Consider the following 23,156-nt stretch of genomic DNA (forward strand, 5'->3'; position numbering starts at 1 on the left):
TAAGCAAAGCAAGAACAGATGCTATTAGGATCCTTGCTTCTTGGCACTGATATCCATGTACCAAGAGCCAGTTTCCAGATGTCCCTTTAGTTCTAGTTGCAAACTTCAGTTTTGTTTCTGCTTTTTATTAGATAAAATCATAAAAGCATTGGTGAAAAGAAAAAGACTTTTAGCTTACAAAAACTTTTTCTCCATCCAAAGACAATGAATTATGGACTTTGTCCAAAACATTTTGTATCCTAGAAAAGGTTCAGTAAAACTACTCTCCCCCCACCCCCCACCCCCCAAAAGATAAATCTGACCAAACTCTGGAACAACCATCCAGTCCTATATTCTACATTATGCATCTGTGACCAATAAACCTTTTTGACCTGAAAAGTCTAAGATTGCTACAGGTCATGGTCTCCGCTGTATCTCATGTGCATGACCACTTTCCATCTTTATGATTTGGTGCCGGTGTTCGATTGGGACGTACAAAGTTAAAAATCACACAACGCCAGGTTATAGATCAACAGGTTTAATTGGAAGCACTAGCTTTCGGAATGCTGGTCCTGCATCAGGTGGCTGTGTTGATGAAGGAGCAGCGCTCCAAAAGCTAGTGCTTCCAAATAAACCCGTTGGACTAGAACCTGGTGCTCTGCGATTTTAAACTTTCCATCTTTGTGGCTTTGACAATGGGATTTTCTTTCTGATGTTTGGACTCCTTTTAGGAAGGAATAACATTACACTGCAGGAACAAACAGGTCAAAAAGTTCAAGGGAGGAGAAAGGATAACTGGGATACAACAGGGAATCCCATATATGGGATTGGAATGCATTCTCAGCGGGAAGCTGTGTGGATGTTAATAGCAACAGGCAGGTCGATTAACACAAACTTGGATCTGGGTGGAATGGGATGTTAAGAGCTAATTCCAGCGATCAGCTGTGACAGAATTCTCATTTCAGAATGGAATGTTTTGTTCTACTTGACTGATGATTTATTTGCTTGTCTTACTGGAATTATTCTTGCTAGAGACCATTTACTATTTTAACACAGATCACAATTTATTACCTTAACTTTTAGGCACAGGATTATTTCACTCAATGAGTGTATTAATTTCTTAGAGCAGAGTGTTGAGAGAACATGCCAGGTCACTACACTTACGGACAACTGCCAGAGTCCTCTTTAGGTGTAATGTTCTACAGCACCTGTTTTGCTAAGTGTAGTACAGGAAAACCACTTGCTGGTCTAATTAGAAGATCTTCTTGTCGTTAACATTACTGCATGTTAGCAACTAGTTATAGGTTACACTGATATAATAAACGGAGACTTTGAGGAGGATCAGATGTTAGTTCGCACTCCTTTCGGATCCTAACCTGATCTGCCCATAAATCCACACGACCACACCACAGTGGGTGGTGCTTATGTCCCTCTTCAGTATTAACCCTTTCAGACCCATACTTAATGTAAGTGCCCGTTATTTTGAATAAAAAGAATTTTATTTGAAGAGATGCTTTATTTATTCAATTATGTAAATGTTAATATTCTGAATGAAATTCAGTTAATTTATAAGTTTGCACTCATCCTCCGCTTATTAATTAAAGTAACAAATTTACTTACTTCCTTGTGCATGATCAGCTGCAGATGTAGTTATTTATGCCAACTAAATAAATTTATTGCATACTTATAACAAATTAAAGGATTTTTAAAAATATTAATCTTCCTTTAATTGTGACTTTGCTCGCATTTTACAGTCCCAAGTGAAATGTGATGTCCACGCCAAAATTAAAATTTACTGCCAAACTGAAATACAATGTTAGACATAGAACAGCCAGATCAGTAAGAGTGTGTGGTCCTATGACTGGGGCCACTAATATGATTACCAGATAACAATGACTACTGGCCTAAGGCAAGGTGACACAGTCAAGGTCAGCATTGTGGGAAATGCATTTCCGAGGGAGGTTGTCAGCATAACAATGAAGTGTTTAAGGTCACCAAATCATTACATCAGGGGTGCCCCCAGCCTTTCGCACGTAGCTGAATATCTTAGTACGTTGACTTGCACTAAAGAATTTTAAAACCACATTCAAAAGTTGGTAAAAATGTCAGCCTTCATCTCAAGAGGTTTGAAACACAAAAGTAAACAAATGATGCTTTAGTTACAAAGAGCCTTTAAAGATGCTATATAGAACACTGTTTTTTGACGCATCAAAAAGATACTGTAGCTGAAAAGATTATATTACGAGAACTGCTTGCATCAACATGTCCAGTATTCCTTACGATGTTGAAGAGTGACCAACTAAACAAGGAACAAAAGAACAGTATGGTACAGGCCCCTCAGCCCACCACTATACGAACATAGTTCGGCAGGTTTATTTGGAAGCATTAACTTTTAGAGCTGAACTACCTGAAGGAGCAGCGCTCCGAAAGCTAGTGCCTCCAAATAAACCTGCTGGACTATAACCTGGTGTTGTGTGATTTTTTTAACTTTGTACACCCCAGTCCAACACCAACATCTCCAAATCATGTACTAACGTATGATGCCTTTCTAAACAAAATCTTTTGCCCTACGCTGTCTGTATCTCTCTGTTTCTGGTCTATTCATGTGTCTGTCAAGCTGACTCTTACACATTGCTATTGTATCTGCCTCCACCATCTCCACTGGCAGGACATTCCATGCACTTACCACCCTGTGTGTAAATCACCTGCCTCTCAAATCTGCTTTCAAACTTTCCTCCTTTTACCTTAAACCTATGCCCGAAGTGAGTGAAGAAGTGAATGGAAAAGACCGACTATCCATATCTCTAACATCTAGTAAACCACTATCAGGTTGCCTTCACAGTTCAAATGAAAACAAAGCAAGTTCGTCCAATATCTCCCCTTAGCTAACATCCTTCAAACCAGGTAACATCCCGACAAATCATTTTGGCATCCTCTACAAAGCCACCATATCCTTCTGGTGACGGGACAACCAAAACTGTACACAATATTCCAAACGTGGTCTGATGTTCTATACAGCTGCAACATGACTTGCTAATTTTTATACTCTATGCTCTGACTGTAAAAGGCAAGCATGCCATATGCCACCCTGACCGCCTTATCCACTTGTGTTGCCACTTTCAGGGAACTGCAGACCTCCATGCCTAGATTCTTCAGTATGTGGATGCTATTAAGAATTCTGCCATTGACTGTATACTTAAAATATTTTTTTAAAAAGTGTTGATAATAATGAAGTGTTTCAACTTGATAGATGCCGAGAAAATATCTCCTCTGTGGCAGGATGAAGACCGCAGCCACTTAAGAGTGAAACCAGGAAGAGATTTACAGATGAAAGGCAATGAAAATCCGGAACACACTTCTTCATAAGGCTGTGGATGCTGAATTAGTGGTGCTGGAAGAGCACAGCAGTTCAGGTAGCATCCAAGGAGCAGTAAAATTGACATTTCGGACAAAAGTCCTTCATCAGGAACACAGGCAGAGAGCCTGAAGGGTGGAGAGATAAGTGACAGGAGGGTGGGGAGAAAGTAGCATAGAGTACAATAGGTGAGTGGGGGAGGGGATAAAGGTGATAGGTCGGGGGGGGGGAAAGGAGGGTGGAGGGGATAGGTGGAAAAGATGATAGGCAGGTAGGACAAGTCATGGGGACAGTGCTGAGCTGGAAGTTTGGAACTGGGGTGAGGTGGGGAAGAGGAAATGAGGAAACTGGTGAAGTCCACATTGATGCCCTAGGGTTGAAGTGTTCCGAGGCGGAGGATGAGGCGTTCTTCCTCCAGGCGTCTGGTGGTGAGGGAGCGGCGGTGAAGGCGGCCCAGGACCTCCATGTCCTCGGCTGAGTGGGAGGGGGAGTTGAAATGTTGGGCCACGGGGCGGCGGGGTTGATTGTGCGGGTGTGCCGGAGATGTTCCCTAAAGCGCTCTGCTAGGAGGCGCCCAGTCTCCCCAATGTAGAGGAGACCGCATCGGAAGCAACGGATACAATAAAAAGGATATTGGTGGATGTGCAAGTAAAACTTTGGATGTGGAAGGCTCCTTTAGGGCCTTGGATGGAGGTGAGGGAGGTGGTGTGGGTGCAGGTTTTGCAATTCTTGCGGTGGCAGGGGAAGGTGCCAGGATGGGAGAGTGGGTTGAAGTGGGGGGGGGGGCGTGGACCTGACCAGGTAGTCACGGAGGGAACGGTCTTTGCGGAAAGGAGTGGGGAGGGAAATATATCCCTGGTGGGGTCTGTTTGGAGATAGCGGAAATGTTGGCGGATGATTTGGTTTATGCGAAGGTTGGTAGGGTGGAAGGTGAGCACCAGGGACGTTCTGTCCTTGTTACGGTTGGAGGGATGGGGTCTGAGGGCAGACATGCAGGATGTGGACGAGATGCATTGGAGGGCATCTTTAACCACGTGGGAAGGGAAATTGCGGTCTCTAAAGGAGAAGGCCATGTGGTGTGTTCAGTGGTGGAACTGGTCCTCCTGGGAGTAGAGTTGGCGGAGACATTGGGAATACAGGACGGCATTTTTGCAGGAGGTAGGGTGGGAAGAGGTGCAATCCAGGTAGCTGTGGGAGTCGGTGGGTTTGTAAAAATTGTCGGTATCAAGTCGGTCATCATTGACCGAGATGGAGGGGTCTAGGAAGGGGAGGGAGGTGTCAGAGATGGTCCAGGTAAATTTAAGGTCAGGGTGGAATGTGTTGAAGTAGTTGTGGATGCTGAGTCAATTGAAAACATGAGGCTTTTTTTCCTTCAAAATTGACCCTTCTTACTTCACTTTCAAGAAAAGATTTTTTTCAGATCTTCCAGTATAATGAGAACCACAATTAGCATACTGATTTAAACACCAACTTTACTTAATCAAGTAAACTCAAAAGGCATGGAAACAGAACAAATCTCTCCTGCACTATGTCTTCTTCAGCAGTGCACATATTGCAAATATTGCAGATTTCTTCCTTTTTTATATATATAATTTTGAGACGCAAAATCTTGCCATTCAAACAATTAATTTACCTTCCCTGGTCAGGCTGCCGCACTGAAGCTCATTACTGCACTATTGCTGGAGAAGCAAGGGACAATATTTTCAGTGGGACTTAGAGATTGTCAGCAATGGGCACAGACGTCAGTCATAGCAGTCTATATAAAACAGACTTATGTAAATGAGCATTGCTGTTATTGTGGCTACAGTTATTTCCAGAACTCTGTAGAAAGTTGAATGGTGAGTCTGCTTCACCATTCAATACGATCACGGCCGATCCTCAATCTCAATGCTATATTCCCTCTTCCTGCCCATATCACTTTGATGCCTTTAAAATGTTTATCTATCTCTGGAATGCATTCAGAGATTTGGTCTCCACAACCTTCTGCGGTTGAGAATTCCAAAGATTCACTATCCTTTGAGTGGAGTAATTTTCCCTTAGTCTAAAATGGTCTAGCCTGTATCCTGAAACTGTGTCCCCTAACTCTACACTCCCCAACCAGGGAAAACATCCTTCCTGCATCAACTGTCCAGCTCTGTTAGAATTGTATATGTTTCAATCTGATCTCCACTGATCAAAAACTCTAGAGAATACAGGCCCAGTTGAACCAATTTTTCCTCAGAGGAGAGTCCAGACATCCCCAATACCAGACAACTAGAACGCCACTGTACTCCCTTTATGGCAAATATATCATTTCTTGGGGAAGGAAACAAACAAACTGCCTGCAATGCACCAGAGGTGGCCTCACCAAGGCCCTGTAGAACTGCCGTAACACAACTCAACCTCAGATTTAACTGTGTGTAATGTTCTGCTAAACTTCTCTGAAGTGTAACCCCTCATCTCCAGGCACAGCAGTGCATTTTTTATAACTCTGCCTGCTTCTGCAATTCTGAAATGCTCTTCATAGGACTGAAATTCCTCAGACTTTCCTTCATTGTTCATAGAATCCACCCTTTCACTCTCTACCTAAGATTGGATGCACTCGCGTGCGCGCTCTCGCTCTCTCTGGGAGATTCACGTGACAGGAAATCTAACCTATTTGATTTCCCACAAACATTCAGAGCAAAATTCCAATTTATCTCTCTGGATGACTGGACCTCCAGCAGCCAATCTACTCAACATGAAACTTGTGTTTCTCAAGCACCTTTACTGTCATAAACTATTCCAATCACTTTCACAGTGGCACTAACAAAATACAGCATGAAGCCACAAAAACCTAGTCAAAGTCGGTACTTTTCGGGAACTTTTCTTTCTCCAAAGGCTCCTTAAGCTGGAAACTGGCCAATCAATACCACCAGGTATTGTTTTTAGGCATTATTAGAAGAAAGCTCCGAACTGGCTCATTTAGTTTTTTTCTAGAAATTGGTCATCCCCTTTGCTCTTCTTCAGACAGTGTAAGATGGTTTAGAAGACCTCTTGCAGACATCTGGTGATTAACTGCTGCTCTATTACATTCCATCTCTTTCCTTCAGGTCTCTGAGGTTAAGTGCAGCCCTCTACAATTCAGGATGAAAGATAGCTAATCTTTGATGGAAGCATTCGTTAGGTTTCATTTTTCAATAGTACTGTTTGTAGTGCTGTGTGATCTAATCAAAGAAGTGTGGTGACTTCCTATCCTTTTCACCACTACTTTAATCATTATTAAAGCTTTAAATGGAAATAACTATTGAACCACTTATCACATTCCTGCCTCATTAACCACTTAATCATGGGCATAATTATATTATACGTTAAACATCCTGCCGAATTATTAATGAGTTTTAGCAATTAATGGAGGAGTGGTTACAACCTCTGAAAACACAAGAGAAGCAGAGAGAAAAAAAAAGTGCACCTCAGTGGCTCTCAAGTAGCGACCCTGTAGTCAGGGAAACAAAGATACAGCTACCACAATTACCCTCTGGAGCAAATTCCTGATTTCTGACCATATCAACAAAGTCATACAAGTGTCTTCATGGCAAAATAGGAATCACACAAAAGTCAACAGCGATATTCACACCTTCCAACCAATTATTGTAATGGGCCATTGGTTCATCTATGGCTTGGCGAATCAGGAAAACACCATTAACTTTGATGATGCACAACCTCCAAAATCAAACTGGTAGCTCTATTAAAAAAATAGCGTGCACATGTACAATTCATGCATGAGCTTTTACAACAAATTGGCTAACATTGTTGTGTAATCAGCCTACAAGGCCTGTTTAAATCCTCCTACGTGTTACTTTATTCAGGAAATGGGAGTAGGCCATTGCACACTGCATGTCTGTTCCACTATTTATCTGGATCATGGTTAATCAGATTCTATTTCCCTAAACAATCTAGGCCAGCAAATAAAAAATCCATCTCATTTGGACTTGAATTCAACTGAAGCTGGCTGTTAGAGAGTGTGTGTGCCTACAGTACTATCACCAGAAGTGTTTCCCAATTTCTCTCGAATGGCTTGAATCAATCAGCAAACTCCTTACCTAACCCATTAATTAATTTTAAGAACTTCAGATACATCAATTTAATCTCCCCTTAACCTTCTGTGTTGTATGGAGTACAAGCATGGTTTACGTTATTTGCTTTTTATCATCAACCCTTTGGAACCCTGCAAACATTTTGGTGAATCTGATTTGCACTCTATCAAAGGACGATATATTCTGAACTGTGACATCCAGAAATGATCTAAATAAGGTTTTGTATAGCTGTAGAAAACACATTTTTATACTCTAGTCTTCTAAGTTCAAAGACGAACATTAACCTTTTTTTGGGGCTAATGATAAGTGATCTGCGTACATGATCCCCTAAATCGATTTAGATTGCCACCACGTTTTTTTCCCCCAAATGGTGAAAAGCCAAAATTCAACTTGACTTCATGGTGAAAGGGGAGGCTTTTCTGACTGAAAATTCAGCATGTTTTTCTTCATAAAAACAGCACAAAGAGGAATCTAACAATTCAGGACATTAGAGTTTATTTTCTTCAGTCAATCTCAGTATTTATTGCCGTGTCATGATGACATTTGACTTGGAAGCAAACGCTGAGTCGACTGTGTTCCCATACACCTTATCCAATTGTAAGACCCAAACAAAAACAGAAATTGCTAGAAAAGCACACCAGGTCCGGTAGTAACTGGAGAGTTATCTGAGTTAACGTTTTGGGTCCAAATACCCTTTCCCAGAACAATAAGACAATAAGATATAGAAACAGAAAAAAAGCTACTCGCCCTTTAACTAGATCACAGCTGATCAGATAATCCTCAACTCCATTTTCTTGCCTTTTCCATTTGTTAAAAAGACCCGATTCCCTTCCTGATCAAAACTGTCGACTCTGGTTTTTCTTTTACTCAACACAACAGCTGCTCAATCATTTAAAACTCAAAAAAGACTGCATCAACACTCTATGCCCATGGAACAATTTGCACTTCAGTGAACAGTGACAGTGTATTAGAACAGCAACCAAAGATATTTAATTGGGCTCGGTTGAAAATTTAAATATTTTCCTCTAACTTGAGTATCCTGGAAGGTAGTTTGGCTAGCCTGGAAAATACATCCATTTGTCAAATGCGTAATTTTAAACATTGGAAGATGTAGGAAAAAAAGGTGTAATTTCAACAAACAAAATCAAAGTAATTGAGAGATACATTATTTCTAGTTCAGGATCCCTGCACGATGGTAGCAGAAAAGTACAAGAGATTTTGTCTCCTGGCATGTGGTACGAAATGTGATTAGTTGTCAGTCAGCAGGAATACTGCAGATACAATCACTGAAGAGCAAATGGGCTGGATTTTCCAAGGAATAGCAATCTCACATACCTCCATCCTGATAGTTCTACACTCTGATGGAGCTTGTCAGAGGAAAACAAACCACACTCCCCTTTCTATAGTAGTTAGCTGCCATATTCTGAACTGTACATGTTAAACCATAATTAGATTAGATTAGATTACTTACAGTGTGGAAACAGGCCCTTTGGCCCAACAAGTCCACACCAACCTGCCGAAGCGCAACCCACCCATACCCCTACATCTACCCCTTATCTAACACTACAGGCAATTTAGCATGGCCAATTCACCTGACCTGCACATCTTTGGACTGTGGGAGGAAACCGGAGCACCCGGAGGAAACCCACGCAGACACGGGGAGAATGTGCAAACTCCAGTCAGTTGCCTGAGGCGGGAATTGAACCCAGGTCTCTGGCGCTGTGAGGCAGCAGTGCAAGGTAAACATGACATTAGAGTGTCAGAAGGGTAGGTCAGGGTGAATGGGAGAACAGAGTCCAATAAGGGCCTGGCCAGATTGGGATGTGCCCAGAGGTAAGTATGGGGTCGGTTAAGCAGTTACTCAATAGACTAATAGATCAATTTTCCTGTTTTAATCCAAAGTCTCTAATATAAATGGTGTTCAGAAATTAGTTGTCCAGCAGAAAATTCAATTTCCTGAGAATTCCTTCCTGGGTTCCCATGCATAACTACTACCCATGCTGCCGTAATAATGGTTTTTTTCAGCAGAAACTTCAAGCCAGTAAGTTTCTAACAGATCACTACATTTGAATCTAAATCACAATGCAGTCATTTATCACCAGCAGCCTAAGCTTCTACAAATATATACCTGAAAATCAATTAGCAGCAAGAACTTCCAAATCATTGTTTGTGTTAAGTTAATTTTTCTTATGTTCATTCACAGTGTCATTAAAGCAGTAAGAGGGTCAGTTAGCTCAGCTGTGGAATGGCTGGTTTTGCAATGCAGAGCAATGCCAACAGTGTGGTCTCAATTCCCAAACCAACTGAGGTTACCACGAAGGGCTCTCCTCCTTAGTTGCCCCTCTTGCCAGAGGCATGCTGATCCTCGGGTTAAACCACGACCAGGTGTCTCTCATTCTCATGAGAAGTGGCCCTATGGTCTGGTCAGACGATGGCAACTTTACCTGTAAGGCTGTAAACATCAAGGTTCCTCAGATAAAATGTATATTTAGTAATTTATTCACTAAATTAAAATTCAATTTAAAATAGCCCAATAACACAAGAATAACGAATACTATCCTTTGTCTAAATGATTAATTAAATCATCACAGATACTCAAAGTTACTTTGTTCTAATATAACAATCTTAAGCAACAAGCCTCAATCCTTGTATAAGGACAGGATTCTCCCCATAAAGATAGAGAATAGCCTCCTATGAACTAAACATGCTCAAGTCAGTTAAGAAATACACAACAGTGGTCTGTCAAAGGTGATGCCATTGAGTGCCAAAGGGTGATAGTTAGATCCTCTTGTTGTGATGCTTGTGGGGTGCAAATGTTAGATACCATATGTCAGCACAAGCCTGGATGTTGTCCAGATCTTGTTGTATTTGGCTATAGACAGTGTCAGTGTCTGAGGGGTTCACTAATGCTGCTGAACATTGCGCAATCAAAGATGCCCATTTAAGACCTAATGACAGAGGGAAGGTCACTGATGAAGCAGCTGAAATCATTATTGCACAAGAGCCTGGGGAAGGTCCCAGGTTAGGCATCAGCTGCATGTCAAATAAACTAATCCCAGTAGCACAATAATAGATGAAGGAGATGACTCAAGGGCACTGCACATGAAGAGGTTTACAACATGAGGATTGTTTGCTGCTGCAACTGCCTGTTAATGTTCACTAGGAAAGCTCACCCTCATCTTGAGCAATGTGAAACTTGGTGATATTTTATTCATGAATGGAAACGCATTTATGAAAGAAGAAAATCTGTTACTTGGGGCATAGATTGGATTTGTTTTGATTTATTGTAGTCATGTGTACCTAAGTACAGTGAAAAGCTTCATTTGTGAGCAGTACAGACAGGTCATAGCAAGCAAGGACAGAGATCATATGGTGTTTCAACAGAGGGTGAGGTGTACAGATTATAGCTGTACAGGAGGTGTATGAAACAAGATCAACATTAACAAGATCAACTTTAAAATAAAGTTAGAGTGTCCATTCATCAGTCTAATAATGATATGGAGGTGCTGGTGTTGAACTGGAGTGGACGAGGTCAGAAGTTACACAACACCAGGTTATAGTTCACTCCAAAACCTTGTGATTTCAAATAAACTTAAGAAAATCACAACATCAGTTGGACTATAACCTGTTTATTTGCAAGCACTAGCTTTCGGAGCACGATTCCTTCATCGGTTGTTTGTGGAATATAAGATCATAGGACTCAGAATTTATAGCAGAAGGTTGCAGTGTGATGTAACTGAAATTATACATTGAAAAGACCTGGATTGTTTGTAAAGTCTCTCAACTTTTAAATGGGCATGTTGGCTTAGTTCTTTCAGTAACTTTCTTCAAGTTACATTCTCAAGTGAACTTTAACAATAGGTGTCATGTCCATTCTAAAAGACGAGACACTTAAACAATCCAGTTCTTTTTCAATTTATAATTTCAGTTGCATCACACTGTAAACTTCTGCTATAAATTGTGTCCTATGATCTTAAACTCCATAACCACCTAATGAAGGAGCACAACTCTGAAAGCTCGTGCTTCCAAGTAAACCTGTTGGGACTATAACCTGGTGTTGTGTGATTATTTTTAAACTTTGTACACCCCAGACCAATACGAGCACCTCCAAATCAAATAGACCTGCTGGATTATAACCTGGTGTCCTGAACTTCTGACCCAGTCTAATAATGGCAGGAAAGATGCCATTCTTGAACCCAATGGTGAGTGTTCAAGCTTCTGTATCTTCTGCCTGACCGAAGAGGTTATTAGGCGAGCATTACTGGGGAGGTGGGGAGGCGGGGGGGGCGGGGGAGGGGAAGGGGAAGGGGTCTTTGATGATGTTGGCAACCTTTCCACAGCAGGGGGAATTGTAGATGGAGTCCATGGATGGGAGGTTGGCTTCCGTGATGGTCCGGGCTGAGCTCTCAACTTTCTGTACTTTCTTATAAGCAAGAAGCTAATGTTTTGTAACAGCAACCAATTTTATTAGTGTGGGGGATTGATACACTTTTGACCGGCTACATCAGCTTGAGAAACAGGAGGCAGCAACCCTCATGATAAACAGAAACATGTCCATCAATACCACAGACTTGACAATGCCAGCAGCCCTCAATCCTTAAAGATCACATCGGCCCAACTTGGGAGGGAACAGTGTGTGCAGTGATTTGAATTGGCTTTCTGTCAGATTGGAATGTTGTAAATGTTAATGTGGGAGATCGCAGGCTCAGATAGTGAAGATTATTTTAAATTAGAAACACACATCTTTTGCATAAAGCTGCACACAGCAAGTTTCAGACAACTATATAAGGTAGAAACAAAAGGAGTTCTTTTCAGGCCATGTCTGAAATGCCAGAAGACAAACAGCATCTAGAACATAAGATCATCACATGCAAGGGTGCTTGAGGCAGTGCAACTGCCCAGGATACACACTATGCCTCCTCTTGATGAATAGAACTGTCCAGCAGTGTTGTCAGGAAACCACTTCATATTCAATGCATTACTCTGCAATCATCTAGCCATTATGTTTTTCTTATAAATTTGTTAAGAAATGGTTACATTTCAATGACATTTGAACTTGTTAAATGAATGAGTGTCCTACTCTGGTACAACTAGAATAAGTTACTGAATTATAGTGATCAATCAAGGCTCAACATATTTACAGTAAAAAGGCAACACTGTGTTTGGTTGAAACATTCATTAACTTATATTCCCTGTGCTATCAATGTTAATCTCATGAGAGACTGAACCTCAACGCATTCACAAGACAAACTGCCAGTAAAATTCACCCTTAAGAAAGTGAATGAATTAAACTAAATAGATGTGATAGTCGAGAGAGATCAGAATGAAATGAGCATGAACAAGCTCAATCTATGCTCAGTGATTGGAAGTGTCCTCTAATTTAGCAAATATATTCCTTAGTCTGAGTGCAGGCTAGCTAGAGGTGACATTTTATATCAAGAAAAACATGTAGCATGCTTTAATGGAAAAATAGCTGAGCAAAACAATGCTGAATCTCATCCCTTATTCCCCTTCACAGAAAGGGACCAATTTACAATCTATGAACTATGAAAGTATCTCAACACACGGACCTATTTTGTACTCTACTGCTTCTTATAATGCAATTATTTCCCTCAGTCAGGATACCAATCTACCATTGCTGGAAACATGCTCTTTACGCTACCTGTTCCATGTATTTTGATCTTAATTTTGAAAGTCAACTGGAGTGCTGTTGCAGATTTAATGTAATACCCCTAAACCAGTACACTAATCCCCAACCAGGTTTTCTCCCCGCTGTGGGGAGGTGAGTTAAGTGGGAGTGAAATTCAGTAATCTACTCGCAGTAAATGAGAGTCATACCAGGCCAGATGGTGAGAGTGTTACACACTTACTCAAGTATGGGAGAGGTGACAGCTGAGCCCGGTTTACAACCAAGTTCAATGGATTGCACTCTGCGTTATAAACCACAACTGTTACTGTTGAGTTAACTCTATATACATGGTTAAAAATCACAACACCAGGTCATAATCCAACAGGCTTATTTAGAAGCACTAGCTTTGGAGCTCTGCTCCTTCATCAATACAACCATCTGATGAAGGAGCAGCGTTCAGGAGACTAGTGCTTCCAAATAAACCTGTTGGACTATAACCTGGAGTTGAGATTTTTAACTTTGTACATCCTCAGTCCAACACCATCACCTCCAAATCATGACTATATACATGTACATACACAGTTAGCACACTTAATTCAAGACTTTGTGCTTCAATGTGCCTAGCCTAAACTATCAATTGTGATATGGTTGGGCCTATGAGATGCATCTTGGTCAGCAGTGCACGTAGAAAATCTGTTCCTTTTATCATAGGTTAGGTTTGAGCCCACAGTGTGTCCTGGAATAGTCCTGTTTGAACAAGAATCTCAGGGAGTCCCTCTCCCACTGCAACCCCCAGGTCATTTCCTCTGCCCTGAAGCTCTTCAACTATGTCCTGAAACAAACTCGCCACCTATCCACACCACCCTCCCCCCCCACCCCGCCCCCATCCCTGACCTATCACCTTCATCCCCTCCCCCACTCACCTATTGTACTCTATACTACTTTCTCCCCACCCTCTAGCTTATCTCTCCACGCTTCAGGCTCTCTGCCTTTATTCCTGATGAAGGGCTTTTGCCCAAAATGTTGATTTTACTGCTCCTCGGATGCTGCCTGAACTGCTGTGCTCTTCCAGCACCACTCTAATCTAGATTATGCTCCAGTTGTTAAGATCTAATCATAATCCTTGCCTGTGCAATCTTTCTTGAAGAATTTTTTTTTGAAAATAAGCTTCAACTACACTTGCAGTAGAAACATTACATTGACTGGCACTGTAACTACAGTTGGAAACTACGAAAGCATCAATTTTACATTGACTTAATTAATTCAGGCTTTTATACATTGAGAAATTAATTAACCAAATAGTAGAGGACTCCAGTTCAGGAAGGAAAATAAATTACATTTGAGTATACATGCCATCTATCAAAAGAAGCATCACTATCCAAATTTCTTCTCACATTCGAATCATTGTACAATTGTAGCTAGCCCTTTAGTTTATATTCCATTGTAGCATTTTCCTTAAAGCACGGCATTGTGTGCTTTCAGTCGGTCATTGATATCTTAGAACAGTAACCGGAAATACACAGCATTATTATTAACAATTTTCTGGGGACATAGTTCCAAATCCCTTGACTGCTTTCATATGATCATTCGCACACATTTGATTCTGATCTGCCTCGATTCTCACATCTAATTGTTTCAGTTTAATTCACCCACTCTCTTGAGGATGCATTTGTCAGCAGTCTGTTTTATGATTTGTGTGCGAGATTCATTCTCTCAGGAGCTGAGCATGGATAGTGACTGAATTTTTAAAAACAAACAACAACCTTTTCTTATTACCTGAAGCATTTTGAGCCTTTAATTTCAAAAAAATATATTTACTGAATAACTTCCTTAACAGCAACTGAATCTAATTTCCCAAGAGATAATGACCATTATCCAGACGAATGTTGGTATATATCTGTTCTAATTATAAATATTAGAACATATAACAAAACTTAAAAAACAGATTTAGTTACTTTAAGGATTGTATAGTGTACATTCAGACAGACTGAAAAGACATTTGAGTAATGAGGTGAAATTAAACGCAATCTCCCACCACTCCCCCAAACACACCCCATCACAAAAGGATGTCAAGATGGGCTACATTGGGAGCAAGGAAAATTCACAACAACTCAAACAACATAATATTGGACATGTTGCTTTGAATGTGACTGAAGTTACCTCAAATATCAAATGTAGTCACATAACAGATATAATCTACTATTCATTACTTTCAGCTGAGCAACTAAATGAAATGGAGGCAGTAATAGGCAGAAGGAAAATACTTTGAGACTTACTAAGCAGCAGAATCGTTGAGTTGGTATTCCCTAGATCGACCGAAACAAGCCTGAACCCCAGTGTCACTCCAGAGCCTTCGGATCACATTTGCTAGGTCTTCAGGCAAGATGCCCTGCTCCTCAGCCGTACCAGACAATGCAAACAGTTGGCGCGCATCATCCTGAAGAACAAGCACAGCAACTAGTGTTAAAATATTCTAGTAATAGTCACCATCACAGTCTTCTCCCACTTTAGACAGCTCTTTCCCCCTCCTACTACCCCCACCATATGGTAGATCTGTCATGATCATCATCCAGTGATGACTTTTAACATGGTATAATGTTGGGAAATACCACAACATTAAATATTCCAGATTCAAATGTAGCATAGTCGAAGAATAAAGTTTCCTCCAATGTAAAAACTGTAGTTCAACCCCAAGGAATTAATGCTTCCTGCAACAGCATAGGCTGCCTACATTCAAACTAATGCATTTAAGATTCAATAAGCAAGAGAGAGAAAGTTCTAATGTGTCACTCTGGGTCAATGTCTTGTGATGCCTGGTAGCATTAATGTGGACACCTGGGCACTGACTGCAGTCAAGAGATTGGTAATTGTTTTAGATATTAAAGGCATTAAGAGGTATGGAGAGAAAGTGGGAATTTGTCATGGAGAGAGAGAATAAGGCATGTGCATATCGAATGGTGGAGCAGGGTTGAAGGGCCAAATGGTCTACTCCTGCTCCTGTTTCCAACCAACTGTACCAAGAAAGCATCAACCTCCATCAGGATCACTTTACAGTCTAAGATCGTAAAATTAGGGGATTTTGATTGCTTCCAGTTCCTGAAAGTACAAAACGGTAACTTGAGATTACACAATTCCCCAAACGATGAAAGGAAATCAAGAAGCTGAATTCTAATTCTAAAACATGCTAGCCATATTTCTCTAATACTTTAATAATATTTCAGAAACTGATAAGCAGCCAGGATTTAACTTTGTTGTTTGTTATATTTCAAAACTGGAATTCTGGTTCTTTGACTTGTCAAGTTTCCCATTGTTACACCTGAAAGTCAAATACTTTAATTGTAAAATATTCGTAAAAATCCTGAAGCTGGCAGTACTTGTGTGCGTATTGAACTAGTCCACATGGTTCTAATTTTATAAATGATTGCTCTGCAAGTGTTTCAGCAAATAACGTATACAGGCATATTCCTCCTTTCCCGGACTCAAACAATGGCACATTGTCATTTATTCATCATTAATCATCTTCAGAATAGGTAATCACAACTGTACCGTACTGAATAGAAAGACATAATTCATTCTGAATAGTTCAATCCTCAAGCATTTATAGGAAGTGTTATGGATAATGCAAAAAGAACCTAACTTCAGTTCCTAGGAATTTCAATAAGAATATTGGTCAGTTAGAATGAAGAACCAAGGATCATGGTCTTGTCATCCACACAAAGCACATAAATTAGCTCAGTCTACAGCAGCAGTGTAATGCTGCACAGGAAACAACACAAGTGGAAAGGTTGGAAATATTCAAAGCAGATGAAAGGTTTAAGTAGTCAGCATTCAATATGGCTAACTGCAAAATGGTCAATATGCTTCTCCTTATGAATCTTTCATATTCCAGCTTCTGGCCAGCTACATGCCTCTGTTTTCCTTTTGACTAACTTATTATTTCTTCGGTAGGTGAGAAAATTACCTAAAGTGGTTTAAAAGGGATGCCAAGAATGAAATAAAGTTCTTCCAAGCAACTGGATTTTTAAAAAAATCTCACACTAAGTTTTTTTTTAAACAAATCATACATGCTTCATCCATAACTCTGTTGGTGTGTTCAGTGAAAGGGGAAAGAGATATAGACCAAGTATCTGAGTGACAACTATTAATGTCATAACCATACCACAATCTTATTAAATAAAAACACAATTCAACCTCTAAGTTACCATTCATTCCAACAAGAAAGAATAAAGCTCAGTTTTCATCAGACCCTGAACCAATAACCTGCATCATGTAGAGCATTAAAATTGGTCAAGATGTTTCTTCCATCAACCAAATACAATCAAAAATGGTGCTGAGACCATCATAGTTTCTCATTTACTGGACTGTCCTGGACTGTAAAGAATTTGTTGATGATACCAAACTGGAATAGGCCACAGATACAGAAAACAAGTCGGATCAATATAATATACAGGCAGAAACAGGGTAGATGATTTTTCAATGCAGGCAAGAGCGAAGTGCTGGATGTAGAAAGGAAGAGCAAACAACATGCATTTTGTCAATGCTGTTGACAGATTAGACCATAAGAAATAAGAACAGGGTAGGTTGTTCAGCCCCTCAAACCCTCAACAGGATCATGGCTGAACTGACATTCCGCATGCCCACTTTCTTAAGTAAGCCGTGCTTCCCAGCTGATCAAGAATCTCTCAGCCAAAATATTCACAGGACTGTGCCACCACATCTTTTGGCAAGGAGTTCCAAAGACATTCAACCCTATGAGAGAAGAAATTCCTCCTCCTCTCTCAACCTTAAATTGGCATCCTTTTATTCTGAGTCTATGTCCTCTGTATCTAGATTCTCCCATGAGGGGAAACACCCTCTCAACAGTTATCTGGTCAAGTAACTGAAGAATCTGTATAATTCAATGAGATCAACTCTCTTTCTTCTAAACTTCAGTGAGTACAGTCCCTATCTGTTTAGGTTTTGCTGAGAAGACAATCCCTCCATACCAGGGACCATGTGAGTGACAACAAGGGAAATTGGCAGCATCATGGGGCTAGTAACTAGAGGTCCTTTTGAGGTTGGGGGGGCGGGGGGGGGGCAGATTCAAATCTTATCACAGCAATTGGTGAAATTTAATGGTGACCATGAACTATTATTCATTGTCATAAAAACTTCTGTGGTAAACAACGTTTTTTAGGGAAGGAAATTGTCACCTACTGTCTCTCTGGCCTACATACCATCCTACACCCACAGTAATCTGGTTTTCTTGTAACTGCTGTTTGAAATGATTTTGCAAACCACCCAATTCAAAGCACAATAAAGGATGGGCGAACAACTGATGTTCACCTCTCAAAATATGAAATTAGACTGTGAGACAAGGGAATTTCAGCCTGGATGTTCAAAACTGAAATAAGTATAAAAGATAGGTTAAAACAGAAAGCATTGCTAAATTCCCACCGTTGGAATGAAAGGAAACAAATACAAACAAAACTCAAAAGGCATATTAAAACTAATAAAGGTTTTCTTCCTTCAGATATTGACTACAGGATTGGACTCCTGAACAGAATAACTAAGGATAAAATCTTGGCATCATTTCAGACTGTATGCTTCAACTGTGGAGAAGGGATGTGGCTGCATAGAAGAGGTCAAGATGGTCTGAATGACTGGAGTCAGTGTAATTATAGAGTGAAGTCTTGCAATTGTGACTTCATACACCTGAGAGGAATTTCCACATTGGGGCTAGAGGCACAAGGACAAGGACTGCAGATCACTTTAACCAACAGCTGCAAAGGACACAAATATGCTTCTTAATTTTTTTTTCCCTAATAACAGTTTGTCACCGGAGTGAATTGAGTAATCTCTGCGTCATCAAGAATTTCAGAACCATCTGTACCTTATGCAAGATTCAGTCATCAGGCATTCATTGAATCACAGTAAAACACAAACTAGTTCTCACCTAAATTCATATTTACTCAAGTTAATTGCCAAAAGCTGATAATTTCAGACTGTCCAGCACAATGACAGGTATCTTTGTTTATTCCTTCAAATTATTTGCAAGTTGTCAATGATGTAATGGAACAGTTCAGATTTGAATAACAGCTAGAAATCAGATGCAAAAATCGAGAAGTTGAAAAAATAATTTAATGATTTTATCTCAACCCTAAAATTTGAAAGAAATTGTGAAAAAAAATTGAGGGGGTCATTTCACCCTAGGGCTGAGCTGTAAGTATTCAAATTGAAATGTTAATACTAGGGAGCATGTACTTAAGGTAGGGGCAATTTCTTTTGCACAGAGTGGCAGGAATCTGGAACATCTTGCCAGGGATGGTGGTGGAAACAGATACGATAGGGGCATTTAAGTGACTTTCAGATAAGCACATGAATATATAAGGAATGGAGTGATATGGACCAAAGACAGGTAGAAGCAATTAGATAAATTTTGGCACAACAGTGTGTCAAAGGCCTCCACCTCCTGTGCTGTACAGTGCTATGTTCAATGCTTCCCAATCCTAAAAAGGTATACTCAGTCTTGAAATGTGACAGAGCAACGTGAGATATTGGTTATAGCAGAGTTCTAAATTCCTCTTTCCCTCTCTATATTCTCCTGCAAGGAAAAAAAATCAAAATATGATGGGATAGTTCGTACAGGAGGCCAAAAATATGGGGAACATTATATTAATATTGGTCGTCAAGGAATAATGATGGACAAATGGAGTCTAGCACCAGACAGAACAGCCAACAGAGTTTTGGTCAAATTGATGCTTCAGGAGGATGGAAGGCTTACAACAATAACACTGGAGACATTGAAGCCAAAAACCTATGTAAGCCTATCAGTGGCATAGAGCTGAAGTCAAGAGAACAGGTTATTGTTGCACAGGTTGAAGAATCACCCTTTTACAGGAGGTTTGGCCCATCAAATCAGTGCAGAATAGCAAGCATCTTGATTAGGATGTGGGACTTGCAACTCACATCTGGATTCAACAGAATGCCAAAGTTTAATGTGGACTAACAATGACTGAACAAATGAATGACAACACTTTAAATAGCAGATTTTCTTTAAAAGAAAGCATGCTCATGCATTGGAAACACAAGGAAACAATTCTCTACAAACACAGTTAGCCAATGTTTGAAAAGTACGCTCATTTATAAGCTGCTGGGGAGCCAAATCTCAGAGTCCAGGAAGCCATTCTCAGCTGTACTCCCATTAGGAAGCATTCAGTCCTCTTATGCCTACAATTTAAAATATATACAATCCAGCAGAATGTTTATTAGTATCTATAGTTAGGTTGTCAAACACAGGAACTTTATGTCTGGAAGGGAACAGTAAACCAGGGACCTGATAAATATTATCCTTCTGCAAAATCTAACGCAGTCTTATTCCAGTCCACAACAACAATGCATTGAACAGAATTCCTAGGTAACACTTCACTTTGAGCAAACGTAAAGGGAAATTCTCAGTAAACCACTGGTCATGGTCAGTGAATGATGTGTACAATAGGCACCAGTAGGGAGATAGGTATAGGAAAGCAGATCATAAAGGCCAATCTGCAATATGATGATTGTCAACTTGCAGTTTGAATCTTTGGCCACTACAACCTGGCATCAGGTGACTTCTGACTTTGTCCACCACAATCCAACACCAGCACATCAATGAACTTCTGAGTGCTATTTCAGTAGTCCTTTCATGCTCTAATGTTACAGATAAATGATAGCTGAAGATTCATGAGCTTTCAGGTTCATGGGATTTTATTCAACTGGTCTATAGTTATAAATATTTTTTGCAAATCCAAGACACTGCTCAATCTTTCAAGCATTTGGGCTTGAATGCAGGTGCAAGATTTCAAAAGTGGATAGCTAAATAGTCAAAATAGTTTGAAAGCTACAAAGTCACCATCAGAACTGTTAAAATATTCAGATCAATTACATAATCCTACAAAACCCTGTCCATTTAGGAGATTGTGATGATTAACTTTACAACATTGGTGTGTATTAAAAGTGGTCCATGCTTTAATTTTCTCCAAGTATGTGCTCCATCCGGACATACTGACGATAAAGTCTGGAGAATCAAATTCCCAGGGAGACGAGCTAATTTTGATAGATCACTGGCATGACAAACAAACTTCTCTCTTTTCAGGGCTCTGCTTAGTAGATCGTGAAAGCATTTCTGTGATAGGGAGTTGAGAGGTGTTATCACAGCCAAATTCACACACTTGAATAACTATGGAACCTGGTAAGTGCATTCCAGGTGCGACAGCTCCCAAGTGAGCCTGTGGACCCCAGGAAATCACCTAGCATCGTGTCAAATGTGGGCAAGGAACTTTCTGGTTGATCACTCCCAGTACCTCACCTTGGCTTTGAATCAATACTCCTTCCCATTGAACATCAACTGCAAGTAGCATCAAGAGTGGTAAAGGTCACAGAATGTACTGTCGCTGGGGAACTTCAATGTCCATCCCCAACAGTGGCTTAGTAACATCACTAGCAACTGATCTGGTCAAGTCCAAAACAGCACAACTGCTAGACCAGGTTGACATGTTCAGGGATAACCTGATCACTAATACTTGGTTTGAGTTCCACCAAGGCCACTCAACTTTTCACCTCATTTTGCCTTGGTCCGATTGTAGATGAAAGAGGTGAAGTGAAAGTTAATGCCCCTGACATTGGGGCACCAGTTGGACAACACGTGGCATCAAGGAGCTCGAGCAAATCTGCAGCCAATGGGAACCAGACAGAAATTTCTCAGCTAGTTGGAGTCATACCCAAGGAGGATAGTTATGGTTTTTGGAGGTTAATCATGTCAGCTCCAGGACATCTCTGCAGGAAGTCTTCAGGGCAAAGTTGTTGGCACAACCATCTTCAGTGGCTCGACCAATGGCCACTTCCTCACCCTAAGTCTGAAATGAGGATGCTTGCTAATGATTGCACGATGTTCAGCACCATTTGCCACCCCTCGGATTGTCAAGCAGTCCACGTCCACCTATACCACAACCTAGATGAGATTCTGGCATTGGCTGATAGCTGTAAGTAATGTTTGCACCACCCAAATTCCAGGCAATGACAAGCTCTTAAATAAAGAGAGAATCAAATTGATGTTCAATAGCATTACAATGGCTGAATCCCTCACTATCAACAACCTGGGGGTTAGCACAGACCAGAACTGAATGGGATGTTTGTATAAACACTGTGGCTACAAGAGTAGGTCAGAGATTAGAAATGCTGTTTAAAGTAACTCACCAGTAGAAGACAAAGGGTGTTGGTGGAAGGGTTGTTTTTCAGACTGGAGGTCTGTGACCAGTGGAGTGCTACAAGGATTGGTGCTGGGTCCACTACTTTGCATCATTTATATAAATGATTTGGATATGAACATAGGATGTTTGTTAGTAAGTTTGCATATGACACCAAAATTGGAGGTGTGGTGGACAGCAAAGACGGTTACCTCAGATTACAATGGATCTCGATCAGATGGGCCAATGACTAAGATGTGGTAGATGGAGTTTAATTTAGATAAAAGCAAGGTGCTGCATTTTGGGAAAGCAAATCAGAGCTAGACTTATACACTTAATGGCAAGGTCCTAGAGAACAAAGAGACCTTGGAGTGCAGGTTCATAGCTCCTTGAAAGTAGAGTTGCAAGTAAATAAGATAGTGAACGCAGTACTTGATATGCTTTTCTTTATTGGTCAGAGCATTGAGTATAGGAGTTGGGAGGTCATGTTGCAACTGTACAGGATGTTGGTTAGGCTACTTTTAGAATATTGCGAACAATTCTGGTCTCCTTCCTATTGGAAAGATGTTGTGAAACTTGAAAGGGTTCAGAAAAGATTTACAAGGATGTTGCCAGGGTTGGAGGATTTGAGCTATAGGAGAGGCTGAACAGACAAGGGCTGTTTTCCCTGGAGCGTCAAAGACTGAGAGGTGACCTCATAGGAGGTTTATAAAATCAAGCAGGGCATGGATAGGGTAAATAGACAAAATCTTTTCCCTGGTGTCAAGTGATGACATGGCCCCTTTCCTGAGCCTTTTACCTCACTTTTCTACATTCTCACTCTTCTTTTTGACCACCTCCCTGCTCCTGTTTGCATCCACAGTGCAACCTTTGTGAGTGGCATCATGACTTTGCGATAGAGAGTTTGGAATTGAGCCCATGCGCACAGTTTCCTG

The 23,156-nt window shown here is 40.6% G+C and overlaps 1 protein-coding gene across 1 annotated transcript in view; it reads right to left on the reverse strand.

The window, feature by feature from the left end:
- Positions 1-23,156, reverse strand: part of LOC140483631 (guanine nucleotide-binding protein G(i) subunit alpha-2) — a 241,975-nt gene that overhangs the window by 103,050 nt on the left and 115,769 nt on the right. Inside the window, exon 4 of the mRNA XM_072581933.1 lies at positions 15,295-15,455. Coding sequence (XP_072438034.1) covers positions 15,295-15,455 — 161 coding nt within the window. The remainder of the gene's footprint in view (positions 1-15,294; positions 15,456-23,156) is intronic.

The sequence above is a fragment of the Chiloscyllium punctatum genome, chromosome 12 (genome assembly GCF_047496795.1).
Source record: "Chiloscyllium punctatum isolate Juve2018m chromosome 12, sChiPun1.3, whole genome shotgun sequence".
NCBI lineage: Eukaryota > Metazoa > Chordata > Chondrichthyes > Orectolobiformes > Hemiscylliidae > Chiloscyllium > Chiloscyllium punctatum.